The sequence below is a fragment of the Erpetoichthys calabaricus genome, chromosome 3, assembly GCF_900747795.2.
Source record: "Erpetoichthys calabaricus chromosome 3, fErpCal1.3, whole genome shotgun sequence".
Taxonomy (NCBI): domain Eukaryota; kingdom Metazoa; phylum Chordata; class Cladistia; order Polypteriformes; family Polypteridae; genus Erpetoichthys; species Erpetoichthys calabaricus.
Genome location: NC_041396.2, coordinates 237,584,384 through 237,612,180, shown reverse-complemented (window position 1 = coordinate 237,612,180; position 27,797 = coordinate 237,584,384). Strand labels below are relative to the sequence as shown.

The following is a 27,797-nucleotide window of genomic DNA, read 5'->3' as shown; positions in this document are numbered from 1 at the left end:
TTACTATTGATTGACATAACGTCACGCCTGGTTTCTTTCCTAAGGTCAATGCTCCCCGAACTCCTCCTCGTCTCTCACAGAAATAGGAAGACTTGTTCAGCGAATGGAAGGATATGAACACATTTCCATGTAATTTCTGAAGTATAGAAATCAGATTTTAAGAAATAATCAGTTAATTTTTTCATAAGAAATTGCATAATACATCGTGGGTGGCGCAGTGGTAGCGCTGCTGCCTCGCAGTTAGGAGACCTGGGTTCGCTTCCCGGGTCCTCCCTGCGTGGAGTTTGCATGTTCTCCCCGTGTCTGCGTGGGTTTCCTCCGGGCGCTACGGTTTCCTCCCACAGTCCAAAGACATGCAGGTTAGGTGGATTGGCGATTCCAAATTGGCCCTAGTGTGTGCTTGGTGTGTGGGTGTGTTTGTATGTGTCCTACGGTGGGTTGGCACCCTGCCCGGGATTGGTTCTTGCCTTGTGCCCTATGTTGGCTGGGATTGGCTCCAGCAGACCCCCGTGACCCTGTGTTCAGATTCAGCGGGTTGGAAAATGGATGGATGGATAATACATCGTATTCTCCATGTCAAGAACAGGTTTAATCTGACTTCAAAAATGCATCAAAACTAGCTCAAGATTGACTTATTACCTTTAACTCGTTAAATAAAAAAAACACAAAACATAATTGTCAGTTTTCAGGAAGCAGTTTAAATATTGATGATCCAGAATTACAAATCTTAAAGGTTATCATAAGTTTTAATGACCTTTGAAACCATGGGTAAAATAAAGCATATATAATTGGATTGAGGGAAGAGTTGATGTATGCAAGCCAAAGAAATGCGCAAGACACAACAGAAGGTATAGAAAAATCGATAAACTGATTTAGCAAGGTGCACGTATAGAACGGAAGCCAACAGAGAATAAAAACAGCCACAACAATTCCCAGAGTTTTCGCAGCTTTCCTTTCAGATTTTTTTGATAGTTTAGCGCGGTCTACTAAAGTACTTTGCTGCGATGAAATCGCTCTTGCGTGCCGCCTCGCAACGATGAAAATTTTAGAATAGAGGGTTACCATTATTGAAACTGGTAAAATAAAGGAAAGCACGAGATCTGCTGTGCCCCAAGATGAACTGAGCACAAGCAAGCAATCACCTGGACAAGGATCTATTCCAATTACACCCTCTGTGTTACCTCCACAGAAAATAATTCCACACCCATAGGAGAAATTTAGGACCCAAACAATCGCCACACACACCGAAGCAACGCGAACCGTAACTTTAGACGAATACAATAAAGGGTTACAAATTGCTATGTAACGATCAACAGCTATTATCACCAAATTTATAATAGAAGTTTCCGTTAACAGACAAAGAAAAACGGAATAAATAACACAAAATTCATTGCCAAAATACCAACATGTTTCTATTGATTGAATAACCATAAAAGGCATAATAAGAACTCCCACCAGGAAGTCTGCTGTGGCCAGCGACAGCACCAGTATGTTGGTTGGTGTGTGCAGCTGTTTGAAATGAGAAATGGAGATAATCACCACCAAATTTCCACAAAATGTTAGCATCACCGCGACAGCCGCAAGAACATAAAGAATCACAGATACCGATGTTGATCGGGTTTCTTTGATGCAAGATACATTGCCAGAATTGTAACAGTATTGAACAGCTTCATTTTCTTGCACAGCGCTGCCATCCATTGACAATGATTGTCCGTTCGGCAACAAGACTATCCTATGGCATTTTCTTCTGTCAGTATTGTAAAGAGGTTTTTTGATGAAACGTGATTTTTAATGCTTTAATACGGTGGCCCTGGGGGGAACAACGCAAAAAAAAAAAAAAATCTAGATAAGGGAGTTATAATTCCCCATTGTCACATAACTTACATCACACGCTATCCGTGTTCTGCATGCTCATGTAATTTCTTTAATATTAAAGTAATGTTCTGTAAGTTATTTTATGATAGTATAGAAATTACTTCAAATTCAAATTAGAATATATTTGCATGAAAAACATTTTATTGACATATAAGTATACAAGGTCACAGTAATGTCACGTTTTAAAGTTGCCATTTACAACTTTTGAATTTCATCAGTAACCAGTGAAAAGTCTGGATGCACAGATGCGTTTCATAGAAATTGACAGCAGGGCCCCATTTCAGCAGCTATTCTTTCAGTGTCCTAATAGTCAGCTCCCTTAGTTTATCCTTAATTAGCCATTTTAAATGCTAAATGTTTATTAGTGTCACCTTTGCAATTGCATTAGTACCACTGAAACCTGTAAATTGTGTTCACTAGGGTTGCAAGGCAAGGTACTGGCATTCCCAAATTTCAGTTTCAGGTTAGAAATGGCCAAAACGGAACAGTTTTCTGAAGAAACTTTTGAATTTTTTTTTTTTCAATATGAAGATTATTCCATGTGACACATTGCCGAGAATGTGAAAATTTAATTGAGAGGTGTGTTTTATTGTGTATTGAGAGACAAGGGTAAACTGGATCTAACTAGGTTTAAAAAGCAGGGGAAGGCCAAGATACACAACTGCATAAGCAAATAAGTACATGAGAGTCAGTAGCTTGAGAGACAAATGGCGCATCTCCTCAACTGGCTTCTTTCTGACACCTTCTCATACCAAATAGCAGTGTCATTTGCAACAATGAAAAGACAACTCTGGGATGGTGCCCCAAGAGACAGAGTTTCAAAGAAAAAGCCATATCTAAAGCCTGTCCATAACAAAGAGAAAAAAAATGGTTAAAATGGGCAATAGAACACTAACAGTGGATATACAGTAAGATGACTGTATTATGGTTTGCATCCAGGAGTCATCTTTTCTCTGTTGCAGATGACTTTTTCCAGATTTGTCACAGTGTGACATTACCTATAATTGTCAGCAGTGAAAAATACAGCCCACACTGTTTGTCCAGTGGAAATTACAAATCTTTCAATTACAAAAGTAAGATTTTGGAGAGGGAATACACAGAGATATAATATAATGTACCATTTTCATATCATTTGTCAATTAGTTTACAATTAATCATTTGTCAATTAAGTAAACATGTAGGGTTTAGGGTAACACAGTGGTGCTGCTGCCTCTCAGTAAGGAGACTTGGGTTCGATGCCCGGGTCCTTCCTGTGTGGAGTTTGCATGTTCTCCTTGTGTCCTCTGGGTGCTCTGGTTTCCTTCCACAGTCCAAAGACATGCAGGTTAGGTGGATTGGCAATACTAAAATTGTGCTTGGTGTGTGTGTGTGCCCTGCGGTGGGCTGGCGCCCTGCCCGGGGTTTGTTTCCTGCCTTGCGCCCTGTGTTGGCTGGGATTGGCTCCGGCAGACCCTTGTGACCCTGTAGTTAGGATATAGCAGGTTGGATGATGGCTGTTTACCTTTTATGGGCAAAAAAGGGGTACCCTGGTGAAAACTCATACAGACTAGGCACAAATGCAGATTTCACTCATAGGATTGAGGAGTTGCAAAGATGTTACTATGTTACTATTATTTGCCTAATTTCTTTATGTATGTTGGAATGTATGTATTGTATGTTTTTATTTATATATACATTTAGGAAAGCTGTAAATTCTGGATAGTATGACTCTGTTGACCACCTGAACTTTGTTATTTACATTATGTACTTATGAGCCTTTTGTCTGACCTACCCATATTTTGAAAAATGTTTAGTGTTTTGGAAGCCTTTGTGCTTCAGTAATAATGTTGGAAGCTTTTGTACTTTAATGAATAAGTTACATTTTTGAAGTGGAGGTTGGGTATATGTGAACATGTAATAAACAATATTAACAACAGTTTTGATAAATGACCTGGTTGTTCTGTATTTTGTATCTTTGTACAGATTTTGTTAAGAACAAAGCTGGCATGTGGGTATTGAAGAACAGCAATAATGTCTGATGAGTTGAGTGAAAATAAATATTAAAAAAAAACACTTAGACCTTTGGAAGGTACCACAACAAGGCATTAAGTTGGCAGGGGATACAAGTGAATGGTACATCCTGTTACTGTCACACTAAAACAAGATTGGAGTGAAAGAGAAGCAATGAAGGCTAGCAAGAGCTAAACACATTATGACCACGATACTAAGTGAAAGCTGATATAAAGTAGCTCACTTGGCAATGTTGAGACTCAATGACAGAGTAGACAGTCCAGAAGCTACTGTAGAGGCCAAATAACAGGTCAGAGCTTAAGGTTGAACTATTCTTGTGGATTCAAGGGGGCACAATGGCCAAGTTTGTTTTGGGCACATTTTTGATGTTGTACTTTACGTAAACCCAGGAAAGATGTTAAGAGACACTTTATTCTACTTGTACTGACCACTGCATGATTGTTTCTGTCATGTACATATTCTAGATGTAAAAAATTACTTTCAGTGTATTATATTACATTTTTTGTTTCGTTCTGTTGCTGGTATTGTACTACTGTTACTAGTAGAATTGTGTAGTTACTGTGGGAGACATAAAAGAATTTCATTGTACTATATACTCGTGAGAAAAAAACTGAATTTGAACCTGAGTGCTGCAAACATTAAGATATTTTGTGTGGCTGAAGGCAAAACACAACACAATAAACACAAACAAAATGGCAAGCATCGAGAAAAATTTAAATAAATACATATATACAAATTTCAATTCTTATATTTTTATAAATTGCAAACAGCGTTATTCTGTATATTACCACAGGAATTTTTTTTTTAAATACTTTAACATTTGTTAAAAAAAAAAAAATTAATTGAAATTCTAAAGGGAACGTAGTGAGTGGGAGGTCCAGCAGTTGCATACTATTTGAATCCTAGGTGTAACTAACAGGTTGGATTCAGGGTTTCAAACTCCAAAGTGAAATATATTTTATGGCAATTGCAACTGATTTATCATAGACAGAATTATGTACTTTTGTACCCCCCATATATCAATTACTGGCCATACTCCTCAGATTTGACATGTTTAATAAAGCCTCCTGAAGCAAGGTGTATTTATGCCACCCCTAAACCCACTACTCGATATTCTTACTATAGTTATGAGATGATACATTTAATGCACATGCATACGGTGGTACTGGTTTCACAATGGAATACTTCTCCTGATAAAGTGCATCCTCTGAACACCGAGTAAAATAATAAATAATTAAAGTAAATATATATGTATATACTTTGAAAAAATGAAAAAAGATTAGTTTAAAATACATAAAACACACAAAATATGCATTTAAACAATTAAAATTCTTTATTGTACCTGTCTGACCCCTCCAAAAAATGTTTTTTATTAAGTTTTTCAGCAGCAAAATTGAATACAAAGTGATATTCCTCTGTTTTACTCATCCCATGCCTCTCTAACTTGGCTGTTTCTATTTCTGCCCTACAAGCTAAAAGCCACCTGTTCTTTTTAACTAAACACACTTGATGCACACATCAGATACATTTTACAACTTGTGCCTGAATGCTTAATAACAATTTAGAAATTAGATAATCTTTACAAAGCTATGTAGTCAATGATGTGTGAAAGGAATATAAATACCATCATCGTGCATTGACATGTAGTTTTTAAAATGTGCATTTTTCAAGCTGCATTCTGTGAAATTTGAACGTTCTAAAATTAAAATATTTCTTATAATTTTGAAAGGCAGTATATGAAAAAAGACACCAAATGTGTATGCAACTCTTATTTTTCATAAAAAACAGCATTGTATGAAAATGTCACCCCTACTAAAGTGCCACCTGAGGCAACTGTCTTATTGCCTCACCCCACATACAGGCCAAGTTTGAATTTTCGTCATTTCCTAAATTTATGATTTTTGTAACTGTGGTTCTGTTCCCTCATTTGCAGCGTGTTCAGGAGTCAAAGTTTTCTTTATACAACTTGTGATGTTTGAGTTGGTGTCTTGCACCCCAAAGACAAGGCTCAGTCCAGTTTTATTCCACTCGAAACAGGTACAGCAAGGCTATTTATTGTAGTGGGATCTACCATTCTATTATACACAGACACTGTTATAATGTTCCCTGCATCACCCTTTGATTAAGTACTTATTTACACATTGAAAAAACAAGCTAAAATGTAAATGAAAATAAAATTAATTTAGTTATGACCAGTGCATTTCATTGTGATCTTTAACATGGGCTGTGAGATTTTAAAGCCATTCTTAAGAAGTCTGAGGGATCACAAGCAAACCTATCTTTCAGTAAATAGGGTTCAAAGTGACTATCCATGGCTGTAAAAGTTAATAAGAGTTTTAAAAACTTATGAAACCAATTGTAAAAATATGGCATAAATAATTGTGATTGATGCCATAATTGATAAAAGCAAGCCACCAACACAAACTAAATGCAGTAGAAAAGACAGGATAATCAATTAATTGACCAAGAAGAGTACAACTATGCCGAAAAATTTTGAAGCTTTTGTTTCAGATTTTTTAATTGCTGACATATTGCCACCTTTTCTGTCCACTGTGGTACAGCTGGTAAACGGCTAGGAAATTAGTTGCCAATATTAAATAAATAATCACACCCCGTGATGGTGCAGGTTCCAATCAGATGTGGGTGTGTATGAGTGCATTTTGCTCCACAGTTAAATGGGGAACAGGCTGGCAGCACCGCATAAACATGTAGAGATGGGAGGATCAGGCACCTCAGCTGGAGCGGTTCCTCATGCCTGTACCCAATTAGGCAGCATAAGATAAAGGAGCCTGCATGGGACAGAGGGGGAGCTTGGACAGGAAAAGACAGAAGACTGAAAGAACGGAAAGAGAGAAGCGAGAACAGTATTGTGGGGAGAGACAGGACGAGCCAGACAGCCAGTGTGTGGAAAGGCACCATGATCATTGACTCCACGAAGGAGGAAAGGATTGATGCTCTAGGGGTGGACCGTCCCCTCTGATTATTCTAGAGGAGCAGGTGCCATCAAGGTATGCCAGGGGTGCTAGAAGGATGATGGGAGAACAACCAACTCCAAGTATTCTGGCTGACACTGGTCAAGGCAGCCAAGATGGGGATCAGGTTGGGCAGGACCGCAGCTGCTGTTGTCTCCACCGGCTGAGGGAGCAATGGGTGAAGTGGGGAGATGAAATGGGAGTTGTGCAGTTATCATCAGATGAAACAATAACCTGATGAATGTGGTGGTTTTATTCTTGTTTTAAATCCTGGATTTCAAATTTACAGATTGTCATAGTTTTAAAGGATTATTTATTTATTGAAGAGTCTTGAGCACTGCACTTTTGAACATTGTTTTGTTGGATTTTAATAAAAGTACTGATGTACTTTTGTTTTCCTAATTTGCTTGGCTCATCCCTCGGGTACATTATCAGTGGTATTGAGTTTGAAAGGCCCCCAGAAGAACCCAGTAGCTTGGAACTGACCTGCACTGTCACAACAACACTTTGTTTAACTAAAACAGCTTTTGAGTGTGTTTTTGCAATAATTACTATTTTTGTGTAAAGGGTTGCCTTTATGGAAACTGGTAGGAGAAATGAAAGTATAATACCTACTGTCCCCCATGTTACATTTAAAACAAACACACAATCACCCGGGAAAGGATCCACTCCTACAACTCATTCAATGTTTGAAAAGAACATTGTAAGAATGTAAGAGTTGCAAGTGACACTGAAACAACCCCAAATCAACACAACACCCGAAACCCTCATGGAGTAGAACATCAAGTTAGAAATAGTGAGATATCTATCGATACCTATCACTGCCAAATTCATCATCAACACTGTAGTCAAACAAGCTAAAACTATTATGTAAATGAGGCAAAATGTTTCTATGAAATACCAGGAAGATTCAATTGACTGAATTGTAATAAATGGTATAACAACAGTTCCAACAACAAATCTGCCACAGATAGTGACAGAACAAGTATTTTATTTGGTGTGTGGAGCTACTTAAAATGAGGGATGGACATGATCACCACCAGATTCCTGGAGAAGGTAAACATCACTGCTCTTGCTACAAGATCGTACATGATTAGAGAAATTGCAGCTCCTCATACTCGTCTAATACAGGATACATTGCTCGGTAATTCTGCAGTAATAAGGAATTATGGGTATTGGGAGCAGTGGCGTAGCTAGGGGAGGGCAAGGGGGCGCCAAATTTCCCTTCCCCATTACATTTTGGCAAACAGGTGGGGGCGCGAAATCTTCAGTTGTCCCCGGGCGCTGAAAACCCTAGCTACGCCTCTGATTGGGAGGCTAATAGGAAATAGACTAATAAACATATGGTATAAATGTGTACTCAGCCACAACCTTAATGAAAAGATCTGTTAAAGTTTTATGATACTTTAAAGCTTCCTCTGTTTCTTCTTTTTGTGAGTATGAAGTAATTTAGCTTTCCAATATAACACTAATGGCGATGAGAATGCTATGGACTTACAATGTGCTTCCATTGCCAAGATGCAGCATTTATCATGGGGGAGGAAAAAAGAAAAACTGTAACTTTTTTGGTAAAGTGACATTGCCATTCACTGAGGTCAAGTAAAAGAGACAAAAGGGCAGTTATAGTTCATTGTTGGTCATTTGATGATACAGTTGAGTAATCTGGCACTTTCACAGAACAATCTGAGTTTTTTGTGAAAGCAAAGTCATCGATGAAGACCTGAAAAAGGGTAATACTTTCTTAGTATTAGTAAGGCAAAGACATTTCGGTACAGCCAGAGCATCTTAGTGACAAGTTATTTAATGATATTGAAAGAATTCTAGAGTCACATTTCTTTCCTAAACCACTATTAATAGCCAAAAGATTTAGCTTTCACGAAAGGCACTAGGAAGAAGGTGGGTCTCTTGCTCATTGAATTTACAGAACACTGTGAATTTGGTACTAGTCTGAATGATGCCTTATGCCACCTGCTATTGTGTGGATTAAAAAGTGAGGGCATTCAGAAGTGGTCACTAACTGAGGCCAACCTTATGTTAAGGAAAGCTATTGAGATAGAAGTGCCTTTGGAACTGGCTTCTAAAGAAGCAGAGCAGTTAGAGGTAGCTGCTAGAGTAAACAGTGTGCAAGCCTAAACAATGAAACATAAAAGGTGGCACTAAACAGTGTTATAGATATGGAAAGAAGATTACCATCCAGCAGAGTGCTGGGCAAAATAACTGACATGTGGAGCGTGCGTGTAAAGCGAAGAAACAGAAAATTCAGTGGCTGAGCTACCAGTTAAAACACTAAATAGTAAAGGAGGCTCAGCAGCATATACTACTACTGCCATCCTGGAAGGGCACCCAATGACAATAGAGGTGGACATTGGAGTAGCTGTCTCCCTGACATCAGAGAATTTGTTCAGGAAAACCAACTCTAAATGAAACACCCTAAGAGTATAATAAAGATTTATACTGGGGAGAACATACTCATGCTGAGTAAAGCAAACGTCCAGGTTGTACTAAATGGACAAAAATCTAAATTCCCTATATATATATATATATAAAGATAGAGGGAGAGCAAAAGGAGATTTTCCAGCTCTGAAAGTAGGTCACAATGTGAAAAAGTACAAGTGGACTGGATTAAGGTGGATGCTGTGTCTGTGAGAGAGTCTGAGTTGGCTGTGGTCCTGAGAAAGCATCAGGCTGTCTTCCAAGAGGTACTGGAAATGTTAAGGTAATTAAAGTGACACAGAGAGTGCAACCAAAATGCCAATAAAGGTTTTTGAAGGCAAGAAATGATTTCTATGCTTTAAGACCTAATGTGGAAGTGAACACTGACTAGCTTGTCAAAATAGGAGTCATACAACCTTTCTCTCTTTCTGATTGAGACAGTCTTTTGGCTCCAGTGATCAAGCAAGATACTGTCAGTCTGTATGATTATGTGGGGACTTTAAGGTAGCAGTTAACTCAAAACTCATAGCTGAGCAATGCCCCCTTCCTGTAATTGAAGATATTTTGCTGGGTTAACTGGGAGAAAAAAAAAACCCTCAACCAAGCATATTTACAAATGCATATGGATCACAGAAGTACCTCACCTTAGGCACCCATAAAGGGCTCTGCTGTTATCGTAGGTTGCTTTTTGAGATTACCTTGGTGATGACTTAATTGCAGTGTGCCATGGAGAAGATCCTTAGTGGACTACCTATTATCAGATGTTACCTGAATAACATCCTGATCACAGGCTGAGATGACATGGAGCACAAGGTGAATCTAGACAAAACCTTAAACAAGTTGGAAAAGTATGGGTTGTGGGTGCACAAAGACAAATGTGACTTCTTGAAAGCTTCTGCAGAATGCTTAGGACACATGATTGATGCTGATGGTTTGCAGCCGGTTCCTTCAAAAGTGATTGCAATAGTGCATGACCCTGCTCCAAGCAAAGTCAGCCACTTAAGACTATTCTTAGTTCTCCTGAAACTCATTCTCAGACACTAGGGCTTAGTCAGAAGGAAAGCTAGCCCAAAGTTATTTAAGATGGCCTGGACTTGATTGTGATATTAAGGAAAAGGCAACTTTATGTTCATCATGCCAAGATGTCAGAAATATGCCAGGTGCTGCACTATTGCATCCATAGGAGTGGCCTGCTAGTCCTTGGCAATATGTTCATTTCGACTTTGCACAACCTGTAGAGGATGTCATGTTTCTGATTGCAGTGGATGCACATTCCAAGTGGCCTGAGGTCACTATCATGACCACCGTAACATCAGAAAAGATTATTCAAAACTTAAGAGGTATGCGGGCACATTTTGGACTGCCAGAGCAGATTATTTTGAATATTGGGCCATATTTTGTGTTCCAAGAAATGTGAAGATTTCCACAAAGTACTAGTATTAAACATCTATCAGGACATATCATCCTACTAATGGTCTGGCTGAAAGAATGGTGTAAACTCTTAAATATATAATGCATACAAAACTGAAGCACCTCTCAAGGAGAGCCTTTATACATTTCTTCTTAAATATCGCAACACACCCTGTGCAACAAGAGGTATATCACAAACTGATCTTTTTCTAAAAAGGAGGATTAGATCACATCTCGAGTTATTGATATCAGCTACCACTCAGGTGTGAATTTATAATAAGCAGCAGGTTCTAATAAATGAACATGTCAAGTGGGCTAACAATTGTAAGTTTTCCAGTGGAGATGATGTTTTTCTTTATAATTACTTCACCACTAAGAAGTGGGTTACCAGAAACCATTCTTCAAAAGACTGGACCTGTCTCTTGCAATGTATGTACATGAGATAGACAGACATGGAGACAACATTTTGAACAGATGCTACATGTGTACCTGCTGAAACAGCCAATAGCCCAGAAACATCAAAGGACCAAGCTTTAGTGAGCTGACCCAAAGCCAGCTGGAGATACCACCTGTCTCTCTGTTTCACTTCTGCTGATGTTGTTCCATCAAAGTTAATCAAGTTAATAATAATAATAATAAAGGAGCAAACTAATCCTCTGGGTTAGCGGTGGGTAGAGGTAGTTTATACCTTCTCTCCCTTGTTAGAATGTAAACTGCATTTCCAAAAGTGTGTGTTCTGTTTCTTTTTGATATTCCATCCATCCATAGTAAGGTGGAAAGATTTAATACTAAAGTGAGGGCTGCTGTTGACATAGTTGCACCTGAAAAGACAGTTAAAAAATCTTCTAGCATTGTTATACCTTGGAAGACCCAAAGAGTGTCTGATTTAAAGAGAACATGCCGTAGAGCTGAGCGTAAATGGAGGAAGACTAAACTAACTATTGACTATGAGATATTAAAAGTTAAAATAACAGAATACAATAACACAGTCCGTCTTGAGAGGCGCTGCTATTTCTCTAAGCTTATAAATAACAATGCTAGTAATCCCAGAGTCTTATTTTCGACAATTGATCATCTGTTAAACCCAGGTAACTCAAAGGAATGCCTCCTAAGTACTTCCAGTAAAACCTGTGAGGCTATCGCTGTATTTTTCAATCAAAAAATTAATGATATTAGAAATAACATAGTATATCTCCCCAACACTAAGGATCCCCCGAAACCCCAGTACTCCATAATAAATAAATTAGAGTCTTTCACTAGGATAGATTTACCTGATTTGCATAAAATAATTTCTCAAATGAAACCATCCACCTGTGCCCTTGACCCAATACCAACAAATTTTTCAAAGAAGTATCGGGTGTGCTTATTGATAATGTTCTTGACATAGTAAATTCGTCATTAGATACGGGGGTCTTCCCAGACTGTCTTAAGACTGCGGTAGTTAAACCCCTACTTAAGAAAAATAATCTCGACCCCTCTTCTCTTGAAAATTATAGACCCATCTCTAACCTGCCTTTCTTAAGTAAAATTCTAGAGAAGGCAGCCATTATGCAGTTAAATGAGCACCTCAATAAACATGCTATTCTTGATAAATTTCAGTCAGGTTTTAGAACAAATCACAGCACAGAAACTGCACTCGTTAAAGTAGTAAATGACTTGCGGGTAAATGCAGACAGAGGCCATTTATCTGTTCTCATCCTCTTAGATTTGAGTGCCGCATTTGACACTATTGATCATAATATTCTTAAGAATCGCCTGAGTCAATGGGTGGGCCTCTCTGGCAGTGTCTTAAACTGGTTTGAATCCTACCTGGCAGGGAGAAAATTCTTTGTTAGTTGTGGTAATTATAACTCAAAGACACATGATATTCTATATGGTGTTCCACAAGGCTCTATCCTGGGTCCGCTGCTCTTCTCAATCTACATGCTTCCATTAGGTCAGATTATCTCGGGACATAACGTGAGCTACCACAGCTATGCTGATGACACACAGCTGTATGTATCAATAGCACCTGATGACCCTAAATCTCTTGATTCGCTAACACAATGTCTAACCTGTATCTCAGAATGGATGAATAGTAACTTTCTCAAATTAAATAAAGAAAAAACCGAAATCTTAGTGATTGGCAATAATGGATACAGTGAGGCTATTAGAAATAAACTGGATGCATTAGGATTAAAAGTCAAATCGGAGGTAAAAAGCTTAGGGGTAACCGTTGATTGTAATCTGAATTTTAAATCGCATATTAATAAAATCACTAGGACAGCATTTTTTTCACCTAAGGAACATAGCAAAAGTTAGACCTCTTATATCATCGAAAGATGCAGAGAAATTAGTTCATGCGTTTGTCTTTAGTCGACTAGATTACTGTAATGCACTCCTCTCAGGACTACCCAAAAAAGACATCAATCGTTTGCAGTTAGTGCAGAATGCAGCTGCTAGAATCCTTACCAGGAAAAGAAAATCCGAACACATTTCTCCAGTTTTGATGTCACTACACTGGTTACCTGTGTCATTCAGAATTGACTTTAAAATTCTGCTTATGGTTTTTAAAGCTTTAAATAATCTCGCCCCGTCTTATATATCGGAATGTCTGACACCTTATATTCCAAATCGCAACCTCAGATCCTCAACTGAGTGTCTCCTTAGAATTCCAAGAGCAAAACTTAAAAGAAGTGGTGAGGCGGCCTTCTGCTGTTATGCACCTAAAATCTGGAATAGCCTGCCAGTAGGAATTCGCCAGGCTAATACAGTGGAGCACTTTAAAAAACTACTGAAAACACATTACTTTAACATGGCCTTCTCATAACTTCACTGTAATTTAATCCTGACACTCTGTATATCCAAGTCATTATAATAACCATTCAAAATCTGTACTAACCCCTACTCTCTCTTCTGTTTCCTTTTCCGGTGTCCTATTGGTGGTGGCTTGTGCCACCACCATCTACCCAAAGCACCATGATGTTCCAACAATGATGGATGGATTAAAAGCCAGAAGTCTGTATAACCATCAGCATCAAGTGACTCCGTGAGAACCCTAACTACAAAGAGGACTATTTCATTTATGTTAGGTAGAATGCCCAAAGGGGACTGGGCGGTCTCGTGGCCTGGAACCCCTACAGATTTTATTTTTTTCTCCAGCCTTCTGGAGTTTTTTTTTGTTTTTTCTGTCCACTCTGGCCATCGGACCTTACTCCTTCTTATGTTAACTAAGGTTGTCTTATTTTAATTTCTTATTTGTCTTTTATTCTTCTTTTCTTCATTATGTAAAGCACTTTGAGCTACTTTTTGTATGAAAATGTGCTATATAAATAAATGTTGTTGTTGTTGTTGTTGTTCCATCCATTTTCCAACCTGCTGAATCCGAACACAGGGGTCTGCTGGAGCCAACCCCAGCCAACACAGGGCGCAAGGCAGGAACCAATCCTGGGCAGGGCGCCAACCCACCACAGGACACACACACACTAGGGACAATTTAGAATTGCCAATCCACCTAACCTGCATGTCTTTGGACTGTGGGAGGAAACCGGAGCACCTGGAGGAAATCCACACAGACACGGGGAGAACATGTAAACCCCACGCAGGGAGGACCAGGGAAGCGAACCCGGGTCTCCTTACTGCGAGGCAGCAGCGCTACCACTGCATCGCCGTGCCGCCTTCTTTTTCATATTCTGGTTCTGAAATAGCCAAATGCTGTTTTTAACCATGGGGGGAGGAATATGTACAGTAGTATATTTTAATTCTCTGGAAATAATGAGGTTCAATAGTAATAAGGAGTTATGGGTATTTGAGAGCTAATATGAAGTAGATTGTAATACACATATGGTGTAAACATGTATTCAGCAATGACCTCAGTAAAAGAACCTATTAAAGTTTATTACTTTAAACCTGCCTCTGTCTCTCTCCTTTTTGTGAGTGTAATATTTTCTGCCTTCATATATAACTGTTCCTAAGTTTGAAATTAAATTAAATATTTAAGAAATATTTAAAACTCACAAACACATCATGGATGTATCGCAACATAACCATAACTGAGTGCATCATTTATGTTTTAATGTTCATATAGCACACATTTTAAATAAAACATAGTAATACATAATTTTAACATTTTGTTTTGTAAAGCAATTAAAAACTGGACTGAAAACAAATCATTCTCTCTTTTACATCTGTGTTTCTGGCCTTAAAATACCTTGAGTAACCACACTCTTAAAAATGAAAGTGCTAGAGCAGCTCTTCAGAGTGATTGTTCCCAAAAGAATCACTCACATGAAGGTTCCAGAAAGAATCTTTATTTATTTATGTCCATAACAGCTTTCATAAATACTCATAAACAGTTATGGTTTTGAAATCCCAGTGGACTCCTGATTTTAAAAGGTCTCTTGTTGCATTAAATTTGGGTTTTCTTGATCTGTCGATAGCCTGCTGTACACTAAAGATTTTTTCCCATATATTAAGAACTTTTTAAAATTCCAAAGAACCATTTTAATGTTGGAATTAATAAAGTATCTATCTATCTATCTATTTATCTATCTAATAGGCAAAAACTCATTCCAAAATGAAATTGTTCCTCAGCAAACAAAGGTTCTACATGGAACAACACAAACCAGTAAAATGCTATTAAAGAAACGTTATTTTCAGGAGTGCAGCATTTAAAAAGAAGTAAACGAATAAATAAAATGGAATTGCTTTATGATAAAAGGATAAAAAGTCCCTATACATTTATCTAGAACTGAAAAAAACGTTCTCATGTATTTTCATATAGGTACCATTTTAAAATTTTTCGAAACACTTTTTAAATTTCTTTTTAGAATGACATTCCTACCATAGTAATTTATAGAACCGGTCGCACTAGCAGGTTAACTGAACTAATTGCTCATTAAAGTCGGGGACTGACACTACAGCCGCACGTTATTTTACGATCAACTAGCCTCAGTCTCATGCTGCTGAAGCACCTGTAGCTTTTATGCAACCGTATTAATTACTAGTTTACACAGTAAAAAAAAACACATTTAAAATCCGCTGAAAACAATATATTTATTTGTAACGGGTGTGTTTCACAAATCTTGCTGATTTAAGTTTGAAATATTTTGTACATTTATTAAAAATTCGTTATTAACCATGCAGTTTGAACCTATAGGACATGCATCGTCAAATCTAAGGATCTCAAGCAAACCTAACTTTCGGTAAATAAGTTTAAAAGCGACGACTCTTGACTGTAAATCTTAAATGTAACTAATAGTCTTAATGACTTGCGAAACCAAGGATAAAATAATGCATAAATAACTGGATTGATGCCGGAATTGATAAAAGCAAGCCACCAACATGCACTGAATGCAATAGAAGGGACAGGATAACCAATTAATTGATCAAGAATAGCACAGAAATAGCATGGCAACCAGCAAAGTATGAAAACTAAGACAACTATGCCCAATGTTTTTGACGCTTTTGTTTCAGATTTTTTGTTTGCTGGCATATTTCCGTCTTTTCTTTTCACAAGCACACTCTGTTGAACTGATATAGCTTTTGCGTGCCTTTTCGCAATTATAACAATTTTTGCGTAAAGGGTTGCCATAATGGAAACTGGTACAAGAAACGAAAGTACGATATCTACCGTCCCCCAGGTTACATTCAAGACAAACACACAATCGCCTGGGCAAGGATCGACTCCTACAACTGCTTCAGTGTTTCCATTTGAAAACATCATAGTACATACATAAGACAATGAAGTAAACCACACTACAATAACACAAACGCACGCCAAACGAACTGTTATTTTGATGGCGTAGAACATTGGGTTTGAAATAGCGAGGTATCTATCGATTGCTATCACTGCTAAATTCATCATGGACACGCTAGTCAAAGAAGCTAAAACTATCGTGTAAATGAGGCAAAATATTTCTCCGAAATACCAACAAGATTCAATCGAATTAATCACCATAAATGGCATAACAAAAGTCCCCACTAAAAAGTCTGCCATAGCCAGTGAGAGGACAAGTATGTTAGTCGGCGTGTGGAGCTGCTTGAAATGAGAGATGGAAATGATCACCACCAGATTTCCGGAGAAGGTAAGCATCACTGCTCCTGCTGCAAGAACGTAGAGGATTAGAGAAACTGCAGCTCCTCGTATTTGTCTAATGCAGGATACATTACCAGCATAATGACAATAAAACACCACCTCATCCTCTTGCATTTCAGTAAATGATTTCGTGGCTTTTCGCTTTATACGGAATATCCTGTACTGGGAAACATGTGGTCGCATTTATTCCACTGTATGCTAATTTGCATCATCTGCACCCATTTACCTCTTTTGGAACTCATTGTTTTTCTCCCATGTCAATTAAAGCATCTTTCTCATTTAATTGCTCACTTACTTTACTCACATATCCAATATCCCTTGTTGACACAATTAATTTTGAAAGGTTGATTTTTATTTGAGAACGTAAGCTCGGTTTTCAATAAAATAGCACAAGGACTGCAGGCAGTAAAACGGACTATTCCTGTCTCGACATGAGAATTCAGTTCTTCTCATGGAGAACTTCATTGTGGCTGCTGATTCTGGTTTAAATAATTTTCTTAAATTGATTTTAATTCCAGCTGATAGTTAAAGTTGCTATTAAAACATGGAATTTGCTGAAAATCTGAATTTGCAATGTCAAAATTTACCAACAGCAGGGTTTTTATTTCTGTATGAAACGAATACGGGTACTTAATTTTTCACCCATTATAATGTGCCAAACTGTTTTTTTATTTGACACATTTCTTTGCTTCATTTTAGATAATTTTCTTCTTGCCCTTCAAACATATTTAATATTTATTTTCTTAACCATTGATTGTTTTCAATGACTGCACAGATAACAAGATGAAAGGTAACCATTTCACATAAAAATACTGCTTTATTGAAGTATTATGAAAGTAGTTGACAACATGCATGTGCTGACGTACCTGTCAGGATGGGTTCTGGACCCTTACCTGCTGGTCAGGAGGCCAATATAATGATGAATCCAGGGGTAATGATAGAACAAGACTGCATTTGTTGAGGTTTAGATAAAGGATCTATATGCCTTGTTGTTGGTTTTAGAACTATTGGCTATTGAAATGAGTTGCTTGACATCTTTTTAAGTGGCTTATGCACTATTATTTTACAGGCCACTGCTTTTGTTTTTAATGTGGCCTGCTTGCTTTTCATTTGCCTTGTTCTCTATGAACCAAGGACGCTGTGTTTTTTGAAGGAGCTGAGTAAACAAGCTTTTGTTTTGGGACATGGTGGCTCTGCTGGGCCTTTGACTTCCCAAGTCTAGACAAGTTTCCACAAGACCCTTAAACTTAAAGAAAACTAAGTAAACTTGAATGCTAGTGATAAACACTTTAAACATATAAACATTTTAAAATTGTATATTTAATTTTATATTTTAAGGCTTATGAATATTCTAAGATGATCAAGTTAAAAATAAGCTGTATTGTGGTAGTTAAAATTGAGCTACACAGGAGTTTAAGAGTTGATTATCAGAACAGCCATTTTCATTCAGCTCCATCAGCTTAGCCCTTATTAGTGAAAATGTGTGCTGCACTTAACAGAACAGCTGCCTATGATTTTAGTCTTACTGGATGCTGGTGCAACAAGCAATTATTAATTGAACAGTTCAGTTTCTCATATATGGGTCAACCTGGTTCTAACTTAATGATGAGGACTGATTAATTAAAAGGCCACCAATTTTTATTAGATCAAGATTAGGAATGTGAGAATGCGAGGAATGTAAAACAGGATCAGGTAATGGTCATCTCCAGGCCAGGTGGCAAGTATGACCTTCATGTCCTAATGATTGTTATGAAAAGATTGATGATTATTAGGGGAAAGGAGTTTACAAGGCGAGGTAATTGTTATAAAAACAGATACAGCATGAGGTCATTATTGTGAAGATAACATGTAAAGTGGATGACAATAAATATGTACACAACTGAGATGTTTTATGTTTAGAACTGAAATAAAAATGAGCCGTGCCCAACCCACTGGGCTCGTTTCATGAACTGAGATGGCTTTGCTTAGTATGCAATGGTTTCCAATGCTATGCAATAAAGTCTAAATTCTGACTGCCTTTCTGAAGACTCTGCTCAGTTTTCCTGAAGATTTCTCCACAACACATTCACTCTGATACGCTTGAAGGAAGCATTCCTGGGTTTTGGTGACCATTCAGTCACCCACCGGGTATTCCAGTTACTGTAGTTCTGTGGAGCAACACTGTTGGGTCCCGTTTGTGCTGGCAGGGGGTGCTACAGGTATTTGCACTTCCTACTTCTTGGAACTTCTTAATGACCCATAATTATTTTCAATGGACCATAGCCCTGGAAGTACTCCCATATCTAACATAAAAGGAATCACATTGTCTCACCCAGGCAAGTTGGATTCGATTGCGGAGTAAAGCTTGCCTGGGAGGAATTGAGGAAAGACTTCCACTTTGCTTTGTCTCTGCTTTTTACTATATGTATATATATAATTGCCCTAACAGGGCAGCATTACTGGCTTTTGATACTGCTGAGATAAGCTGTTTTTTTATCATAACCTTGGGTCTTTGATAAGTAGACTAATCAAAGCTAAACAAAATTATTTGCACCATTATCTATTACCAGTACTGCATAACCCTTTACAAACTACTTTGCAAGGTTAGTGTTAAATTAAAGAGGTGAATCATTTTTTATATTTAGTCCATATTAAAATGTTATAAAATAAAAATACTTTATGTCAGTTTATTTAAATGATGAGCCTTTGTGCAAAAACATGGAAGCATGAAGACATAAAGAAGACATAAATTATCCATTGGTCAAAAGATGTTTAACAACAAATACTTTTATGATTGTCAGGTGAAAAGTCTAATTTGAATACCAATGTCTGAATCAAGACTGGTTGCTGTCAATGAGGACAAGGGCAAAGAGCAATGAACAATGCTTTGTGGAGAGCATATTCCAAATTTTGCAAAATCACCCAACAAGAGAATTTATGAAACACAAGGGGGTCAACAGATAATTTCATTTTGTCTTCAAGGAAAGCAGAAATGTGAACAAATGATGAGGAGTCAAAGAAAAAATTGGGAAAAGTGAATAATTACAAGTGTATACAAGGTCATGTGAGTCTCTGAGTGCCTTTGCTTTCACTCAAAGTAATATAGTTGCCTCAGTTGTGGTCCATCCTGACCTCCTACTACAAAAAAGAAAAAGAAAAGAAAAGAAAGAAAAAAGAAGAAAAGAAAAGGAAAGAAACACTTTTACAAATCTTTGTAAGACAACAAAAACTTTTTGAGAGATTCATTTGTCATGAGAAGCACATGCCCAAAAGTCCTAGGTTTATATATTTGCCTAGTCAATGTGTAATCTGTGTATGTGTAGTCTGCAAATTCTTCTCCTATAATCATGGATTTTACTTTGGATACTCTGCATTCCTTTCACTGAGACATGCACATTAGGTTAATTAATGTTGTGTAAACTGTTTTTGTATACACAGTATTTTATTTGTCCCTAGAAACAAAATTCAGGTAGTTGTGAAAAGAGTTGTACATGCTGATTCTCCGTTGAAAATCATGTATCAGTTTTGGGAAACCGTATTACATCAATATAATGTGATTTATCTTTTTTTTTAATCTATCCATTCTTGAATACACCTCTTTATTTTTGGTAATCCCCTTTGGGAGCCAGTACCTATTTTAACATCAGGATCACACTTGTCCATCACAAGTTATAGTTGAACATACATGCTTACAGAAGAAACATAGATACACACAGACAGGCACACTCATACTAATGCAGTTAATTAAACTTTTTTATGGATTGGTGAACACCATCAAAATTTAGACGAAAACTCATGTAGACTGTGGGACAAAATGAAATGTTCTTCATGCAGGTAGTACCTGAGCTGGCCAAGTTGTAAAAAAGTAACCCGAGCCACTATGTCTCATTTAGTTATTTATTTGTTTGTCTGTTTATTCATTTTAATTACATGTAGAGAGGGGTCCCCTTACAGAGAGAAAAATGCGGACTTTAGAAAGAATGAAGGACTAGCACAGGCTTGGGCAGATTTGTGACAAATGAAATTTAATGTCAGTAAATGTAAGGTATTACATATAGAAAGTAAAAATGTTAAGTTTGAATACATAATGGGAGGTCTGAAATACACCTGAAGAATGCACTTTCTGAGAAAGATTTAGGAGTCATAGTATAGATAGATAGATAGATAGATAGATAGATAGATAGATAGATAGATAGATAGATAGATAGATAGATAGATAGATAGATAGATAGATAGATAGATAGATAGATACTTTATTAATCCCAATGGGAAATTCACATTCTCCAGCATCATACTGATGCAATAAACAAAATTAAATTAAAGATTGATAATAATGCAGGTAAAAAACAGACAATAACTTTGCATAATGTTAAATGTTAACGTTTACCCCCCCGGGTGGAATTGAAGAGTCGCATAGTTTGGGGGAGGAACGATCTCCTCAATCTGTCTGTGGAGCAGGACAGTGACAGCAGTCTGTCACTGAAGCTGCTCTTCTGTCTGGAGATGATACTGTTTAGTGGATGCAGTGGATTCTCCATAATTGATAGGAGCCTGCTGAGCGCCCGTCTCTCTGCCACAGATGTTAAACTGTCCACCTCCATGCCAGCAATAGAGCTTGCCTTCCTCACCAGTTTGTCCATGCGTGAGGCGTCTTTCTTCTTAATGCTGCCTCCCCAGCACACCACTGCGTAGAAGAGGGCACTCGCCACAACTGTCTGATAGAACATCTGCAGCATCTTATTGCAGATGTTGAAGGACGCCAGCCTTCTAAGGAAGTATAGTCGGCTCTGTTCTTTCTTGCACAGAGCATCAGTATTGGCAGTCCAGTCTAATTTATCATCCAGCTGCACTCCCAGATATTTATAGGTCTGCACCATCTGCACACAGTCACCTTTGATGATCACGGGGTTCATGAGGGGTCTGGGCCTCCTAAAATCCACCACCAGCTCCTTGGTTTTGCCGGTGTTCAGTTGTAGGTGGTTTGAGTCGCACCATTTAACAAACTCATTGATTAGGTCCCTATACTCCTCCTCCTGCCCACTCCTGATGCAGCCCATGATAGCAGTGTCATCAGCGAACTTTTGCACGTGGCAGGAGTCTGAGTTGTATTGGAAGTCCGATGTATATAGGCTGAACAGGACCGGAGAAAGTATAGTCCCCTGTGGCGCTCCTGTGTTGCTGACCACAATGTCAGACGTGCAGTTTCCAAGACGCACATACTGAGGTCTGTCTTTAAGATAGTCCACGATCCATGCCACCAGGTATGAATAAACTCCCATCTCTGTCAGCTTGTCCCTAAGGAGCAGAGGTTGGATTGTTTTGAAGGCGCTAGAGAAGTCTAGAAACATAATTCTTACAGCACCACTGCCTCTGTCTAAGTGGGAGAGGGATCGGTGTAGCATATAGCATAGTGGACTCTACACTATCATCAGACAGTGTTCAGAAGACATTAAGAAGGCATACAAAATGTTGGGTTATATAGCACGATGTGTGGAATAGTAAGGAGGTTATGCTGAAGTTTTATAATGCACCAATGAGGCCTCATCTGGAATACTCTGTGCAGTTCTGGTCCCCAGGCTACAAAAAGGACATAGCAATGCTAGAAAAGATACAGAGAAGAGGGACTAGGGTCATTCCAATGAGTTTTGAGGAAAGATTTAAAGAGCGGAGCGTTTTCAGTTTAAGCAATAGAATATTAAGAGATGACATGATTGAAATTATGAAGGGAAGTGGTAGAGTTGATCAAGACTGTTATTTTAAAATTAGTTCATCAAGAACATGGGGACACAATTGGAAACTTATTAAGGGTAAAATTCACCCAAACATTAGGAAGATTTTCTTTACACAACGAACTAATGACTAATTAAAGATACAAGGAAAAAGAAAAGTTTTGGTTCCACAAAAATAAAATGAACAGCATGGAAACAAATATGGGAAACAAATCATGTATACATACATACACTGAAATATATATACAAAAATTAATACAAACATAGATACATAAATCAGGAAATCTGGGTCTTCTTATAATGGGTTTCATGCTTTAATGATTAGGAAGAATGGCTGGTGCTCTTGCCTACCATACACTAGTATATTTACATTCTCCTCTTGCTGTCTCCTTTCATGTTCCTCCTGTTCTGGCATCTGTTCCAATTGAATCCTGGTCTTCTCCCAATTACACACTCAATAGAAGTAACTTTTTGTAAGGTCAGAAACTAAATGCTGGGACCCTGGAGCTGTTCTCTTGGAACTGTTACAGGCCAACCCAAGTTTTAGGACCAACTAATTTAGACTAATATGTTACCAGCCAAACACGTTTTTATGACACCCTAGTTTAGACTACACCAAGCCAGTTTGTCTGAAGCACGATAGGATGAGTCAGTTTGGCCTAGAAAAGCGTAATTGCAGGCCAAGCTACTCAATTTGTCCTGGGAGCGCTACATCGATTTTAGGTTAATCTAGTTTGGAGTAGGTTCATCCTACCTGCTTCAGCAAACTGCTTTGGCCTAGTCTAAACTAGTTTGTCCTAAAATCAGGTTTGGCCCTTAACAGAACCGTCCTTGGCAGCCTGTAATATCCCAACAGTCATTAGTCCCAATTTACATTAAAAATACCCATATTACCTGTTCAGTATAATGGGCAGCAGCGAGTAATATATAATATAAAGGACTTTCCTTCAGTCACCCATGAGGCAGTGATACTCCTGCTGCATAACAGTCATTCCTGTTTCCTACATTGATTTTCCCAGGATTATTTAATGTTTAGGCTCCAATTATTACCCCCAACAACATCCTCCTTGGCAATGTTTCATCGATTGATGTGAAACCTTGGACTGAGCTCTTACTGTGGTAATGGTCATATACCCAAAGAACTCTTTTGGAAAAAAAAATTGCTGACAAACATAAAACAACAAATAATTGATTTTAGAGAAAAAACACACCAAAATTTGTTGATGCTTGTGGTTCTTATTCCTAATACATTCATATGAATGTCCAGGCTTTTTCTTTTTTTTCTGCTTGCATAATGTAAACCATAATTGAAAACTGAGAAATATTCTATATTTATAAAGAAAAACTCCATCTATGACATTTTCTTCATCTTTCATATACAGTATATTATCTTTTTTATATGGACATGTTTAATAGTTTCAAGAAATATAATGTGATATGAATTAAATTTTTGCATGTTTTTTATTGTTCTTTTTTTCAATCCATGTTTCCCATTGCAGTTTCATACGGAATCAAAGTTTAAACCTGCAGCATCACATAAAAAGATAAAATCAAACCTGAATGGGAAATCGTTGTAGCTATTTACTCACAGAGAAAGTAAACAGATTAGTGAATTAACATCAAGTGCATGGCTTTAAGTTAAAGGGGTTAACTGTAATATTCACAGAAAGAGCTGGCCACTGGGGAGACATACAGTGACTTGGAGGTGTGAGACAGATGTATTAATCACCAATACAGCAAAAACAAAAATTAAAAAATAAATAAAATAAAATGCTTTGTGATGACTTAGAAGAGAGACAGTTATGAACTACAGCAAAATTGGCTGCTTCAGTCTAACAACTTTCTTAATAAGGTAGCAAAATAAAAAAAAAATCAGAAGAAAAAGGAAGACATAATGATATTACAATAAGGTCATTGCATTATTTATGATGTTAATTTCACAAAATTAAAGTTTACGCAGTATCTGTAGGTTATTTGGGTCCTTAATACAGTACTGTACATATCACAATATAAAGTACAAGAATTTTTAAGTATGTGTATTTATGTGTACAGTATTCATTTATATATTTTGGGAAACTGGATTCAATTAAACTCTTTTCTGTATATGTGTATGCAATCATTAAATTCCCGTCTAACCCAAAAATTTCATAACATGACATTTTCTATGTCTATTTTAATCATCTTCAAGTGCACAGTGCAATCTCCCCTCACTGGTACTGTGCATGTTCAGTTCAAGACAGGAAAGAACTACAGAAGGAAATAAAGCCTGCCAAAAATAAAGTTGGAACAAAGCTACAGTGCTTCGTGACATACTGTAAAACAATACACTGTCTTAGAAAGGCAACCAACACTTATACATTCTGTAAAAAAAAAGGTGCATGAGTGTACCTTGAATATGTTTCTTTTACTGTATGTATTTCCTAGTATTGTAGCCATTGTTTGTGTTGCATTCATTACTTACTCTTAATATTGTATTATTGTCTGTAAGAGATAGGCAAGTAAAAAATTGATTGTGCTGTAAATATGACAATAACCCTACACTTGATATTAAAATTTACACTAAAATATCCTTGAAAATATATTTTGAGGTAAAAAGTTTTACACTGTTTATATTTATAATTTTACTTATCAGCAACATATCTCCATAGAAAACAAGGATTGTTTTATTTTTTTCTCTGACTGTCACACTCAGATATTTAAGCTACAGCATTCAGTTTGCAAAAGAATTGCTTACATAACTGGAAACTCTGGTAGACTAAATGGGTTAAGTGTCGTGTCATTCAAGCTAAGTTTCTCTTAGACGTGGCTGCCACTGTTTAATGCACCCTTATGCATTTCTTTAGCTAGTGCTATTACTCGTGGAGCCTTGAAACATGGTGGAACAACTGTTTACAACAGGAGTAACGAATGTTAAATTGACGTGTTGTTAAATTTGTTATTGAAATAAGTTTTAATTTATGACATTTGCATACACTGCACATATATACTTAAAGGTCAATTAAAATTAATATCCTGCTCAATCGCAAAACCTATATGTTGGTCACTGCCTATACTTTCAATAATAAAGGTGCATAGAGGATCTTCAGAGCAATGCCATTGGGAAACCATTTTCCACATAAAGGTTCCAGAAAGAATCTTTACTTGTTTATACCCTTAACATGATCCATAAATAAACAGGAATACATTAAACAGATTTACAAAATACCAGTAGGTTCCAGATTTTAAAGTTACTCTGCTGCATTAAATAACTGCAGGATTAAGTTCAGGTTTTCTTTATCTGTTGTATCCTGTTAGCCTATACATTAAAGATTTCTGTTTGGTCCACACATTACAAACCTTTTTAAAGTTCAAAGAACCAATTTCATACACAGATACCCCTTCCAAGACTAAAATAGTTCTTAGCCAACCATTAGTTCTACGAGGAACCACACATCCTTAAAGTGGTATTAAAGAATCAATATTTTTAAGAGTGTAGTTTCAAGTTGGTTGTTGGTTTTCTTACGGGTTCATATGTTTTCTTCTCCATCTCGAAAATTTACAGTTAGTCATTTTCTAACCCGCTTAGTCCTGAACTGGGTCTGCTGGAGCCAGCAGCTAAGCACAGGGCACAAGGCAGGAACAAACTCTGAACAGGGCACCAGTCCATTGCAGGGCATGTAAGGTTAAGTGGTGACTCTAAATTGGCTCAAGTTCTCTTCACCCGTGTGATGCGCTGGTATTCTGTTTAGTTTTGTTTTCGTCTTAAATTCAATGATACGGCGATAAGCATCATGTCTGTTTCACCCTGCACTAGACCAGCAAGTTTAAAACTGGATAGACGAATGTCGACGTTCTGAGGGATGAGGTTATACTAAAATCGTACCCTTAAATTTGTAATAGGTGTGTAATATAGTACAGAATATAGACAGAAACTCCATCTTATTTTCTGAGATAGAGAGCTTAGCTTTCGTTAAACAAGCTAAGCAAAGACGATCCATGATTGCAAATCTTTAATGTTACTAATAATTTAAAAGACTTACGAAACCAGGGATAAAACAAAGCATAAATGATTGGATTGATGCCAGAATTAAGAAATGCAAGCCACCAACATGCACAGAATACAATGGAAGGAATAGGAGAACTGATGAACTGAGTGAGAATTGCAGAAATATAGAATGGCAGCCAGCAAAGTATGAAAACCAGCACCACTATGCCCAATGTTTTTGAAGCTTTCTTTTCTGTTTTCTTGATTACTGGCATGTTGCTATTTTTTCTATTCTCGAGCACCCTTTGTTGTTTTGAGATCGCTTTTGCGTGCCCTTTTGCTATGATAACAATTTTTGTGTAAAGTATCACCATTATAGAAACAGGTAGAATAAAAGAAAGTACGATATCTACTGGTCCCCATGTTTCATTTAATACAAGCACGCAATCTCCAGGGCACGGATCGACTCCTATAATTCCCTCCGTGTTCCCATTAGAAAACATAATTGCAAATACGTAGGACAGAGTTACAAGCCACTCTCCTAATACGCAAAAGCACGCCAAACGAACAGAAATTCTGATGGTATAGAACATCGGGTTACAAATAGCTAGATATCTATCAATTGCTATCACTGCTAAATTCACCATTGATACAGTAGTCAAAAAAGCTAAAAGCATAGAATAAATGAGACAAAATATTTCTCCGAAATACCAACAAGATTCGATTGACTGAATAATCATAAACGGCATAACAAGAATCCCTACTAAAAAGTCGGCCACAGCCAATGAAAGAACGAGCATGTTAGTTGGCGTGTGGAGTTGCTGGAAATGAGAAATCGAAATGATCACCACCAGATTTCCAAAAACCGTAAGCATCACCGCTCCTGCTGCAAGAACGTAGAGGATCAGAGAAACCGCAGCTCCTCGTACTTGTCTAATACAGGATACGTTGCCTGAATAATGACAATAAAACGCCGCCTCTTCTTTTTCCATCTCAGTTAAAGATTTTCTGAGGGATATACATGCATTAACGCACTATTGTTTATTTGCCCTTATATATATTAAAAATCTACTACTGGGAATTATGTGGTCCCATCACTCACGGTTGTTTTCTGATTTGTTGATTAAACCTTTACTTTGGTACCGTTCCCACTGGATAATTAATCATCACAATAACAGCTAAGTGGCACTTTTATTTTAAGTTTGAAATGACGTATAAAATAATTTTCATTTTATCAAGTAACATTTTTAAATATAAACAACCGCCTTATGCTTAATTTACTTATATATTATTCTTAACCTTCTCAGTTTCTGACACTATTCACTTTTGGATTGTAAACCGAAGCATGA

At 37.4% G+C, this 27,797-nt stretch overlaps 2 protein-coding genes across 2 annotated transcripts; both read right to left on the bottom strand.

The window, feature by feature from the left end:
* Positions 1–678: 678 nt before the first annotated feature.
* LOC114649453 (trace amine-associated receptor 13c-like) lies at positions 679–1,724 on the bottom strand. The gene has a single exon (XM_028798943.2). It carries the CDS (start codon positions 1,696–1,698, stop codon positions 679–681), a length of 1,020 nt encoding a protein of 339 aa, XP_028654776.1. The 5' UTR covers positions 1,699–1,724.
* A 24,669-nt stretch (positions 1,725–26,393) lies between these two features.
* Positions 26,394–27,440, bottom strand: LOC127527107 (trace amine-associated receptor 13c-like). The gene has a single exon (XM_051924743.1). The coding sequence runs from the start codon at positions 27,438–27,440 to the stop codon at positions 26,424–26,426; it is 1,017 nt and encodes a 338-aa protein (XP_051780703.1). The 3' UTR covers positions 26,394–26,423.
* Positions 27,441–27,797: the final 357 nt, after the last annotated feature.